General features: G+C 66.8%; 1 protein-coding gene across 10 annotated transcripts in view; it reads left to right on the plus strand.

Moving 5' to 3' along the window:
* Positions 1-7,285, plus strand: part of ADGRB2 (adhesion G protein-coupled receptor B2) — a 29,597-nt gene extending 22,312 nt beyond the window's left edge. For 6 of the 10 annotated variants that reach the window (XM_042793662.1, XM_042793659.1, XM_042793665.1 and 3 more), the window contains 15 exons: positions 176-279; positions 991-1,093; positions 1,377-1,527; positions 1,851-1,920; positions 2,046-2,112; positions 2,238-2,323; positions 2,954-3,052; positions 4,064-4,235; positions 4,320-4,415; positions 4,595-4,634; positions 4,752-5,410; positions 5,768-5,803; positions 6,091-6,195; positions 6,337-6,390; positions 6,548-7,285. In XM_042793662.1, coding sequence (XP_042649596.1) covers positions 176-279; positions 991-1,093; positions 1,377-1,527; positions 1,851-1,920; positions 2,046-2,112; positions 2,238-2,323; positions 2,954-3,052; positions 4,064-4,235; positions 4,320-4,415; positions 4,595-4,634; positions 4,752-5,410; positions 5,768-5,803; positions 6,091-6,195; positions 6,337-6,390; positions 6,548-6,736 — 2,031 coding nt within the window. In that variant the 3' untranslated portion in view covers positions 6,737-7,285. The remainder of the gene's footprint in view (positions 1-175; positions 280-990; positions 1,094-1,376; positions 1,528-1,850; positions 1,921-2,045; positions 2,113-2,237; positions 2,324-2,953; positions 3,053-4,063; positions 4,236-4,319; positions 4,416-4,594; positions 4,635-4,751; positions 5,411-5,767; positions 5,804-6,090; positions 6,196-6,336; positions 6,391-6,547) is intronic. The other 4 variants (XM_042793660.1, XM_042793661.1, XM_042793663.1 and 1 more) reach the window with 4 other exon arrangements.
* The last annotated feature ends 4,076 nt before the right edge of the window (positions 7,286-11,361 follow it).

The following is an 11,361-nucleotide window of genomic DNA, read 5'->3' on the forward strand; positions in this document are numbered from 1 at the left end:
ATGGAGATGGGCACGGGTCCCCGGGAAGGCGCTTTGGCTGTGCCACCGCCACCACTGACCCCCCCCAGTCCCCAACTGGGGGGGGTGGAGGGGCCCAGCGGGGGCAGGGGGCTGGCAGGGAGCAGCCGTGGGGGGCCAGGCTCAGCCATTGTGTATGTGTCCCCCCTCCTCCAAGGCCATGGACCCCTCGGGCACCCCATCGGTGCCGCTGATGATCGGCTGTGCCGTGTCCTGCATGGCCCTGCTGACCCTGCTGGTGATCTACGCTGCCTTCTGGAGGTGACCCGGGGACAGCTGGGGACCCGGGGGGGGGGCACCTGGGGTGCGAGACCGTGTGGGGAGGGGGCGGAGAAGGGGGGGGCACAGTGTGGGCAAAGGCTTGGTGTCGATGGGATTAAATACAATGTGGTAGGAAGGGAATAACCCCGGTGGCAGCCAAGTGGGAGAGCTGCCCAGGACAGCACCCCCCCCCAGCAGCATGTGGGGGGACATGGGACAGGGATGTGGGGCAGGGACATGGGACAGGGACGTGGGGCAAGGACATGGGACAGGGACATGGGACAGGGATGTGGGACAGGGACATGGGACAGGGACGTGGGGCAAGGACATGGGACAGGGACATGGGACAGGGACGTGGGACAGGGATGTGGGGCAAGGACATGGGACAGGGACATGGGGCAAAGACATGGGACAGGGACGTGGGACAGGGACATGGGGCAAGGACATGGGACAGGGACGTGGGACAGGGACGTGGGACAGGGACATGGGGCAAAGACATGGGACAGGGATGTGGAACAGGGACGTGGGACAGGGACGTGGGGCAAGGACATGGGACAGGGATGTGGGACAGGGACATGGGACAGGGACGTGGGGCAAGGACATGGGACAGGGACATGGGACAGGGACGTGGGACAGGGACATGGGACAGGGACGTGGGACAGGGACGTGGGACAGGCTGGTGCCCCAGCCCCACGCTGCTCCTGCCCACAGGTTCATCAAGTCAGAGCGCTCCATCATCCTACTCAACTTCTGCGTCTCCATCCTGGCCTCCAACGTCCTCATCCTCGTGGGCCAGTCCCAGATGCTCAGCAAGGTGGGTGCCACCGCCGTACCCCCCCTTGCGGGGTCCCCCAGATGGGGTGCGGGCGCTGTGGGGGGGAGGTCCGAGCCCTCTCTTCCCAGCCTGCCGCCTCATCCCTGCTGGTTTCCAGCACCAGATTGGATTTGGATTAACTCGGTCTCGGGATTAAATCCTTTGTGCCGGTGGCTTTGACACAAACCTCGCGCTTGGCGTGGGAGTTTAACCGCCGCGGTGCCGGGCGCCTGGCCGCGGTGGTGCCCCACTGCCTCCCCGTGACGTGCCCGTGTCCCCACAGGGTGTGTGCACCATGACGGCCGCCTTCCTCCACTTCTTCTTCCTCTCGTCCTTCTGCTGGGTGCTGACGGAGGCCTGGCAATCCTACCTGGCGGTGATCGGCCGGATCCGGACACGCCTGGTCAGGAAACGCTTCCTGTGCTTGGGATGGGGTAAGAGCCCGGCAGGGCTGGTCCCAGGATGGGGTGAAGGGGAGGCACCACGCACCCCTCCCTGGCACCCCCCAGGGTTATCGGAAGGGGAAACTGAGGCACGATGGAGGAAAGCAGACCCTCAGGTGTCTTGGTCCCTTCGACGTGGCACCCTCTGACCAGCCCAGGCCATGGGGAGCTGCCAGAAGGGTCCCATCCCTGGCCCCATCTGTGGGGGCTGGCACAGGGGTGATGCTGGGGGGTAGGGGGGGGGACAGCGATGCCACACACCACCCCACCCCCCCACACACACACACAGCTCCAGCCTCATCTCCCCTCTCCAGGGTTGCCAGCCCTCGTGGTCGCAGTCTCCGTCGGCTTCACACGGACCAAAGGCTACGGGACAGCGAGCTAGTACGTGGGGACGGAGGGGGGGGACACAGGGCTGGGCACGGGGACCGCTCCGGGCTGGCAGCAGGGGATGGGGACACGGGCTGTCCCCTCTCCATCCGCCCCTGACACGCCACGGTCCCCTGCAGCTGCTGGCTCTCGCTGGAGGGCGGTTTGCTCTACGCCTTCGTGGGACCCGCTGCTGTCATCGTCCTGGTGAGCTGACCCCCAGCCTTAAACCTCCCCCCCCCCCCCCGGGCCAAAACCCACCCCGGTGCGTGGCGGCTCCTGCCAGCCCCGGCTCGCTCCGGGCCCTGACGCCAGCGCTGCTCTCGCCCAAGGTGAACATGCTGGTCGGCATCATCGTGTTCAACAAGCTCATGTCCCGCGATGGCATTTCAGATAAGTCCAAAAAGCAGCGAGCTGGGTAAGTGCCCTGCGCCCCGCGGGGCTGTCCCTGGGGCCGGGGGGCACCCTGCCCGCGGGGCATGGCACGGGGTCATCTCCGGGAGCGGGCTGAGCCCGGGGCAGACTTCACCTCAGCAGTGGGGGGGGGGGGGCGGGGTGGGTGGGAAAAGCCCGGGGTAACCACAGCCCCTTGTCGGGGGGCTGCTGGAGGGTCGGTAGCTAAGGGGGGGGGGGGCAGTCAGTCACCCCCACACCTTCCCTTGGGAAAGGGGGAGCCGCACGCTGCGGCCCCCCCCGCTCCCTGCTGCCAGCGGAGGGGGCTGAGCCCTGCCCGCCCCGTCCCGCTGCCGCTTGCCCACCCCCTGCTCATCATTAACAACTGCTGCCGCCCTCGACTAACCCGGCTCTCTCTTTCTCTTTTCCTTCTCCCATTTGCTTTTTGCCTGTGTCCGTCCATCCATCCGTCCATCCCTCCGTCCATCTGTCCAATCCCCCCCCCCCCCGCCCCCATCCTCCCTCCACCTCCCCATCCCTGCCACCCTGCTCTCCCACCGCCTTGCTACCGCACCGCCCCCGCTCCCCGCCTGCATCCCCGCGTGGCCCGGTCCTGGCCGCGGGGCGCCGGGGGGTGGGGGCGGTGGGCACGTAGCTCCAAGCCCCCCCCCTGCGGCAACCTGCTGCTGAAATGCACCAAGTGCGGCGTGGTGTCCAGCGCGGCCATGACCTCCGCCACCGCCAGCAGTGCCATGTTAGTGCCCGCCACGCGCCCGCTTCGCCCCCCACCCCGACCCCCCTGCCCCGGCCCCGAGCACAGCCTTGGACCCTGGGGAGCAACAAGGACTTGGTGGTGGTGGGGAGGGGGGGGGGGGGGTGTCTGGGTATCACACCCCACCCCCTGGGTGGGAGGATGGGCTCGGGGTGGGGTGGGTGGGGTGGGGGTCCCGTGGGCAGGGCGAAGGCTGTGCGCGGGGCACGCGTGTGCCACCGCGGCCATCACGTCTGCATGGCATGGCTTCCCGCACGCAGGTCACGTCATCTCTGGGGTCGGGGCGTGGTGGTGGGGGGGGGCTCAGCTCCTCTTCCGTGGAGGGGGGGGTGGGGGGGGGTGTGTGCCACACCATGGGGTACAGGCCTGTTTTATCCCCGGGACCCTCTTCCCAGCATGTGAGCCCCCCACGGGCGCTGGCTGGGATGTGTCCAGAGGGCTGGGCTGTGACCGCTGCCACCCTGCTCAGCCTGGGTCCCTGCTCCCAGGGGTTTAGTTGCACCAGAAGCAGCTCCAAAATTAAAAAAAAAAAAAAAAAAAAACAAGAAAAAACAAATAAAAAGAAAGAAATCCCCTTTCTGCTCTTCTTGCGGCGGTGGGAGGGTGACTGTGGCCCCGCGTCCCCCCACCACCCTCCCTGCCAGCTTGGCAACGCTGGTGGCTCAGCCTGGGGGGCAGAAGGGGGCCCCCCACCCTAAAGCAGGCAGTGCCCCAAGCACCCAGCCAGCACCGGCTTGGGGATGCCGAGGAAGTGGGGACGTCGGGGGGGGCGGTCTGGCGGGGTGCACGGCGTCCACAGGGCGTTCGGGCTCGGGTCTCCGTGCCGCGCTGTGCACGCACAGCGGCTGCGCTTGCGGGGCTGGGGTTGGGGGTGGGGGGGGGATGCTCGGGGTTGGGGGGTTGTCACAGGGTGGGGGGGTGATGCTCATGGGGGCTGTCGCGGGGCAGCCTCGGCGCAGCGGGCTCACCCCGGCCCCTCTCTCCCTGCCCCAGGGCATCGCTGTGGAGCTCCTGCGTGGTCCTGCCTCTGCTGGCGCTGACCTGGATGTCGGCCGTGCTCGCCATGACCGACCGGCGCTCCATCCTCTTCCAGGTCCTCTTCGCCGTCTTCAACTCCGTCCAGGGCTTCGTCATCATCACCGTACACGGGTTCCTGCGCCGAGAGGTGGGGTGGCCCCAGAGCGGGGGGGGTGCCGGGGAGGGGGGGGACCCCTTGGCCACGGGGCCGTGACCGGCTCTGTCCCCGCAGGTCCAGGACGTGGTGAAGTGTCAGATGGGGGGGTGCAGGAGCGAGGAGAATGAAAACTCGCCCGACTCCTGCAAGAATGGGCAAGTGCAGATCCTGGTGAGTGCGGCAGCGCCAGTACAGGCTCAGCAGGGCTGCTCCCTCCAGCTGGGGCAGGGTCCCCCCCTGCCAGCCCCGCTGCTCCCCGTGCTGGCCAAGATGCATTCATTTCCCCGTCTCTCTCCCTCTCTTTCTCTCCTCTCTCTCTCTCTCTTTCCCCTCTTTCTGTATTTTTATAGACAGATTTTGAAAAGGACGTTGACCTGGCGTGTCAGACAGGTAAGGTCTCCCCTGCCCCCTGTGCTGGGGACGGGGATGTCACCACGCCACGCAGGGAGGTCCAGCCCTCCCGCGGGACCCCCCGGGGCCAGCTCTGACCCCACTCTCTGCCCGCAGTGCTGTTCAAGGAGGTGAACACCTGCAACCCCGCCACCATCACGGGCACCTTGTCCCGGATCTCCCTGGACGGAGACGAAGACCCCAAGCTCAACACCACTTCGGAGGGTGGCTTGGGCTTCTCCAGCCTGCCGGGGAACATCCCTCCCACCAGCATCCTGGTCCAGGTCCCCAAGATGACGCCCAACGTGGTGGCAGGTTTGAGCGAGCTGGGTGAGCCGCCGGCGCAGCCGCTGAGCCTGGAGGCACCGGGTCCCGTCTACCTGTGCACAGAGAGCAGCCTGCGGCCCCTGGACTACGGCTGGCTGCGGGCCCCCGAGCCCCCCCGCGAGAGCGACTACATGATGCTGCCCCGTCGGACCGGCAGCCTCAAGCCCTTCTCGCGGGAGGAAGGCACCCTCGGTCCCGGTGCCGAGGAGGGGGTGCCCAGCGGGACGGGGCGCCCGTCGGCCGAGGGGGACGCCTACCCCGGCTTCGTCGCCGTGGATCACGTCAACGTGAACTTGAACCAGCCCTACGGGACGGTGAAGACCCCCTACGGCCTCCAGTTCAAGCAGCACCCCACTGTGCGGCAGATCCTGGCCTCGGAGCTGTCGGAGCGCAGCCGCACCATGCCCCGCACCGTCCCCGGCTCCGCCATGAAAGTGGGGTCCCTGGAGGTGAGCGGGGGGGCCGGGGACGTGCGTGGGGAGAGAAGGGTGTGGGAGGGGGGTGTAAGGGCGAGCGTGCGGGAGCAGGGGTGAGCGGGCAGGGTTGCATGAGGTGCCCCCCCGCTGCTCGCTGCTTGGTGTCCCACCTTTTGCTTGGGGTTCCCTTCACCCCGGTAGCACGGTGGGTGAGCTGCACGTCCCCCAGCTCGGTTGGGAGCCCCGGTTGGGCTCTGTCCCCTGCAAGTGGCATGGCTTGGGGCTGGCATGAGCTTTCCCCACCCCCGCCCTGCTCCCTGCTGCATCCTGGATCTGCAAAGACCTTTCCCTTTTCTTCTCCGTCTCCTCCCCGTGCGTGTCCCCTGCCAGAGGAAGAGGTTACGATACTCTGATCTGGACTTTGAGGTAAGCCCCGCCATGGCAGCCGGTGTCACCCACCGTGGGGTCGGGTGCCATCCGGTGACTGTCCCTGGTCCCCTCTGGCTCGCTGTCTGCAAAGCAGCAGCTGAGCTCGGAGGAGTTTTATACCAGGCAATTAAAACACCAGCACCGAGCGGGAGTGGAGCAGCGGGGTCTGCTGCGGGGCTGGGGGTGCCCTGGGAGGGTGGGGGGTGAGGAGGGGGGGGGATGTGCCGAGGGGTGCAGGGCCGTGCTGGGTGCTGACGGCCGCGGGCTCTGCTCTTGCCCTGCAGAAGGTGATGCACACGCGGAAGCGTCACTCCGAGCTCTACCACGAGCTCAACCAGAAGTTTCACACGCTGGACCGGTACCGGGCCCCGGCTGCCGGCTCCTCCAAGGTGAGAGCCTGGAGGCGGGGGGGGGAGTGGTGTCACATCCTGCCCCACTCTGCTCCCCTGCACCCCTCCACCTCCCCCCTGCGTGGATTGAGGCGTCCCCGGGATGATGCTGGGGCTGAGCGCTGTCGTTTTTTTCCGCAGCGAGAAAAGCGATGGAGCGTCTCATCGGGCGGCGGGGAGAAGAGCATGGCCAACGTAAGTACCCAAGCCCCCCCACCCCCCCCTGTCCTGGATTTGGGCCAGAGGGTGCTGGTGGGTGGCTGTGCTCCAGGGCTGGGTGTCGGTGGGACAGAGCCAGTGTGTCGCCATGCCCCGCGGCCGCTCGCCTCAGCTCCACCCCCTCGCCTGGCAGGATGCGGCCAGCCCCGAGGAGCCGCACGCACCGGCCGCGCCGCCGAAGCCGTGGAGCACGTTCAAGGCCATGACGCTGGGCTCCCTGCCCAGCGCCCACCGGGACCGGCTGGAGCTGCGCTGTGCGGACTGGGAGGGCCCCTGCGCCGGCCTGGATGTGACCGACGGCGACTTCCAAACGGAGGTGTGAGCCCCGCGCCCGCCGCCACCGCCGCCGCCTTCACCCCCGCGGCAGGGCGAACCCACGACGTCGGGTTTGCTCCGTCCTCCTCAGCGGCCGGGGGGTGGGGGGGGTCCCTGCCTGGCCGGAGCCGTCCCCACGGGAGGGACCGTGCTCCCCCGGCCCCGGCCGCAGGCGCCTCCTGCCCATCCTCGTGCAGTTTCTCCTCCTTGCCACCCTCCGGACGCGGGTGTGGAGGGGACAGACATGCGCAGTGCCCCCCCCACCCCCCTCACCCCCCAACCCCCCCCACCCCTCCGCGTTCACCCACCGATCACGCCTGCACCCCCCCTCCCCGGGGCAGGACCGGCTGTCGAGGCCATCGGATCTTTGTTCTTTTCTACCGGGATGTTTCTTCACGCCGTGCACCGTGTGCACGCAAGCGGCCACCCCCCCACCCCCCCAACTTCCCCCTCCCCGAGACCCCCCTGGCCGCCCCCTCCCAGCCCTCCCCACCATCCCCACTCCACGGGGCAGGTGCTGTCGTTGTTGGAAATAAAAGTTCACTCTCTGTGGTGCCGTGGGGCCACGGCCGCCGCCTCGTGCTTCGTGTCAGGGGTCTGCCCCGGGAGGGGGGGGGCCGTCACCCAGTGGGGACCCCCAGTCTGTCTTCTCCCCCCCCCAACCCCCCTCCCTGCTCGGTCTGCGCCTCTGCCCGGTGCCCGGAGGATCCTCTTGACCAAGACTGAGCCCATACCCACGCGCTGCCTTGCAAATGAGCATCTTCTCGCGGGAGCCAAGAGCAGTAAATTACACGGTAATTAATCTATGAGCAAATTAGTAACTTCGGAGGCAATTACCATGCAATCTGCAGAGGCACGTAACGTGGGGTGCCTCGTGCTGCCGGAGCATCCCTGGCATCGGCACGGCGGGAGCTGGGCGTTGCAGTGCGGGGGTGCTGCCCACGGCGCCGGTGCCGGGGTGGGCTGGCAACGTGGCAGTGGGACCAGCAGCTGTGGCCGTGAACTCCGGGCTAGTGCTGGACCAGGAGCCCGGGTCGAGACCTCCGGGCCAAGGATGCTGCCCAGTTTGCACCAGTGGCCTCTGGTTTGCTCCTTGTCTGCGCTGCGGTGCTGCCCCAAGCACCCCGAGCTCCCGTGGGTGCTGGGGGCTGGAGGGCACCTCTGGCTCCCGCCGCCCTGGGCAGCTGCGCTTTCCCTTGCTGGGGCATCAATTAGTCCTCGTTAGCTAAAGGGGAGTGACATGAACCGAACCGGCCCTGGGAGCGCACGGAGCTGCTGGTGCCTGCAGCGGCTCGGGGCGGGGGGGACCCTCGCCAGGCATGAGCTGTGCCTGTGCCCATGGGAGAGTGGAGACCCCCATGGGAACCCCAAAGCGGGGTGGGAAGGTCCTGGACCAAGGCGCTGCAGGAGAAGGCCATGATTTTGGGGGTGCTGCATCTGGCGGGGGGACAGGAGAGGGTGGCAAGGCTGAGCTGAGGGAGGGGGCAGACACCCAGAGCCCCGGCTCAGCCCGGCCGTGCTGCGTGGTGACCCCCTCCCACTGCTCTGCCCGTGCCTGGCAGTGCCAGCCCCGCCGTTTTCCACCTGTTCCCTCAGCATCCCCGTATCTTGCCAGAAGTTTACTGGTTCCCAGTGGCATGGGGCCCGTGGCAGAGCAGTGCCGAAGCGGGGGGGGGGGGTGCCCATGGGCCCCCGTGGCACCGGACAGGAGATGCTGCTCCCAGCCCCAACGCAGCCGTGCTGGGGCACTGGGGCAGGATGTGACCCCCGGAGTGGAGGGGTCTCTCTCTGCCCACCCCCCCCTCCCCACACAGTCCAGTTAAGGCTGAAGCGCTAGTTGCATAACCCGGTTCATCCCAGCACCGCCCAAGTTGGGTTTCGGATGCGGGAAGAAGCGGGCTGGGGGCTGCAGAGCAGTGATGGGAGCAGGGAGGGTGTCACCGCCCTTGGAGGAGGGGAGGGAAGGGGCCAAATTCTTTCCCCCCCCCCCCTCCCCATTAGAGCTTCATCAAACAAAGGAGAAAGGGGAGATGGGGGGTCCCGGGCCCGGCACAGCCGCCTCCTGCCCCCGGCTTTGCCGGCGCTGAGCTGGCGCCAGCTCCAGTTGTGCAACAAATACTGGAGCCACAGCACAGGGAGGGGGGCTGGGCCCACGCGTGGGGGCTTCATCTGCCCACGCCGGGTGGGGGGGGGGGCGGGGCTGCAGGAGACGCTGCGGGTGGGTGGCGGGACCCAGCACAGCGAGGGGGTGCAGTGGGGCTCGGCCATGGCTCCCCGGCCCCACGGAGGGTGTGGGGTGGGAGGCTGGGCAGTTCTCCAGAGCCGGGGGGGGGGAGGGGGGATGCTCTGGGTCTGGGGCACCGGCCCCTCCGTGGGGATGCTCACCAGCTGCCTTGACCTGGCTGCTAATTTTGTTAATAATAGCAGCCGCGTCCTCTCGCTTCCGTTGCTGGGAGCCGCCACGCACCGGGATCCCCCCCCCCCCGCCCTGCACTTCGGGGGGACCCGGGGCCGGCTCCGGTTCCCCCTCCTCTCCCCTCCCAGCCAAACGCAGCCGTGAGAGGCAGCGTCAGGGTTTCCTGGGGCATCTGTTGGCAATTAGCAGCTTTTATTACTCATGGAGACGCCATATGCGGTGAGGGAACGGAGCCCGGGTGAGAGGCACAGGCTCGCAGCGTGCCCCAGCACGGGGGGGAATGGGGGGAGCAGCCCCCAATCCTGCAGGTCCGGGCAGCGATTGGGGGGGGGGGGGTGTGTGTGTGGTACGGGACAGGTCTGAGCAAGTTGGAGAGCTCTGGAGCCATTTTCCATCTGCAGCTTCCATCTGAGCCAAGCTCCCCCCCAGCCCCGTGCCAAAAATGTTTGGTTTGGGGGGCGGAAATGATGGAGAAACCGCTCTGAGGCTGCGCAACCCAGGGCAGCGTGGGGGGACGGCGAGCTCGGCTGCTTCTCCCTTCGCTCTTCAGCAACGTATTTCCTCCAAAAGAGGTAAAACTGCTGTTTTAACCCCATGGAAGCAAAACGGGCCCCGTTCAAGCTGGAAAGAATCTCCGCGGGCTGTTTCTTTCCCAGCAAAAACTGGAACTGGGGGGGGGGGGTTTGTGCCCAAATTGGTGCAGAAATAAATGCTGAACTGCCGAAATCCTCGCCACAAGAATTCCCTCCTGTGCGCTGCCCGGGCCAACAAAGCTGCCTGGGAGCTGGCAGGGCTCAGCCGGCGTTACCCCAGCCCTCGCCCCCCCGGCACTGGGGGGGCACTGAGGGGGCCGTGCCGGCAGCTCCGGGGCCGAGCTCGGCACGGCAGGCGGGGAGCCCTGCGGTAACACAACCTCCGCATGACGCTCGAGGTCGGAGGCAAATTGTCTCCAGCCTGAAAATTGCCGGGCTCTGCTCCGGCTCGTGTTTCTTGGCAGCCGGCGCGGCTGTTTCTTGGAAGCGCAGCTTGGCTCTGGTTTTTCCATGCTGGGTCGGTGGGCAGGGGCTGCAGGATCCTGCTTTCCAGCCCCCAGCTCGGCATCGCTCCAGGGGATGCCGGCACGGGCTGGAGGGAAACTGCTCCCCGCTTTGCAAAGTACCAGGGGAGCAGGATCCGGCCTCCTTCCCCCCCCCGCCCGGAGACACCGATCCCGTGCACCGGCACAACAAGGGGAAGCAGGAGCTGAAGTTTCCACACCGTCCCCGTGCTCCTGGGGTGTCTTAGTGCCACAGGATTGGGGACAACCTACCCAGGGGAGTGCAAATGAGGGAAACTGAGGCACGGGAAGAGCAGCAGGAGGGATGAGTGCAACACCCCAAAGCCATTCACAGCCGAATGGGAGGGCCCTGGGAGCTGCCGGCTGTGCTGGTGTTAGCAAGGGGTCTGGCTTGAGAGGTTGCCCCTCACCTCTGCTCTGCTGTGAGGTGGGCTGTGGGGCCGGGTCGTGGGGTTGCGCCTCGTGCTGGGGGCGAGGGCAGGTCCCACCCGCCCCAGCTCCCCCCACCCATGCACAAACCCCACTCGTGGTCACACACGGGGTCGTGGCCGCTCGGTGGCCACAAAGAACAGCTCGGTGTGAGTAATTGTCCAATGAAGAGGAATCATAAAAGTTTCGTTATGTTTTGTACCCACTTGCTTTAATTACCCTTAATTACTACAGTAGGTGACTCGCAGGAGAATCAAGTGCTCTGTCACCTCATCTCGGGGGCTGTCAGCTGAATAAATGGCATAGTCGAGCCGCTCTTCAAAAGCTGCATCGCTTGGTTTGCCTGCGACAGCTTATTTACTGTGGGCTGAATAAATATCAGTTGTTAATTAGAGCGCGTTTATTGAGATGCATGCGTCCCTAACACACATTTGTAAAGCTTCAGTGTAAATAGATTCATCACAATTTGGGAGAAAAGCAGCTGAGCGGGGGGATGTGTGTCGTGCTGGGCATCCCTCGGGGAGGGGATGCGGGGATGGGGACCTGGGGGACACCCATGGTGGCTTGGCATCCCCCAGACCCAACCTCGCGTGGGTTGGGGGCTGACCTGGGTGGGCCTGCTCCCTGCCTGTGGGTGCTCAGGGTGGCCCCACTCGCGTGGGCAGGGGATTTTGGAGGGGAGCCGGGCAGCCAGGCGGGACGGGTGCCGGATCCCTTCGGGGCTCGTTGG

This window comes from Tyto alba, unplaced genomic scaffold (assembly GCF_018691265.1).
Source record: "Tyto alba isolate M040663 unplaced genomic scaffold, T.alba_DEE_v4.0 Super-Scaffold_20, whole genome shotgun sequence".
NCBI classification, from domain to species: domain Eukaryota; kingdom Metazoa; phylum Chordata; class Aves; order Strigiformes; family Tytonidae; genus Tyto; species Tyto alba.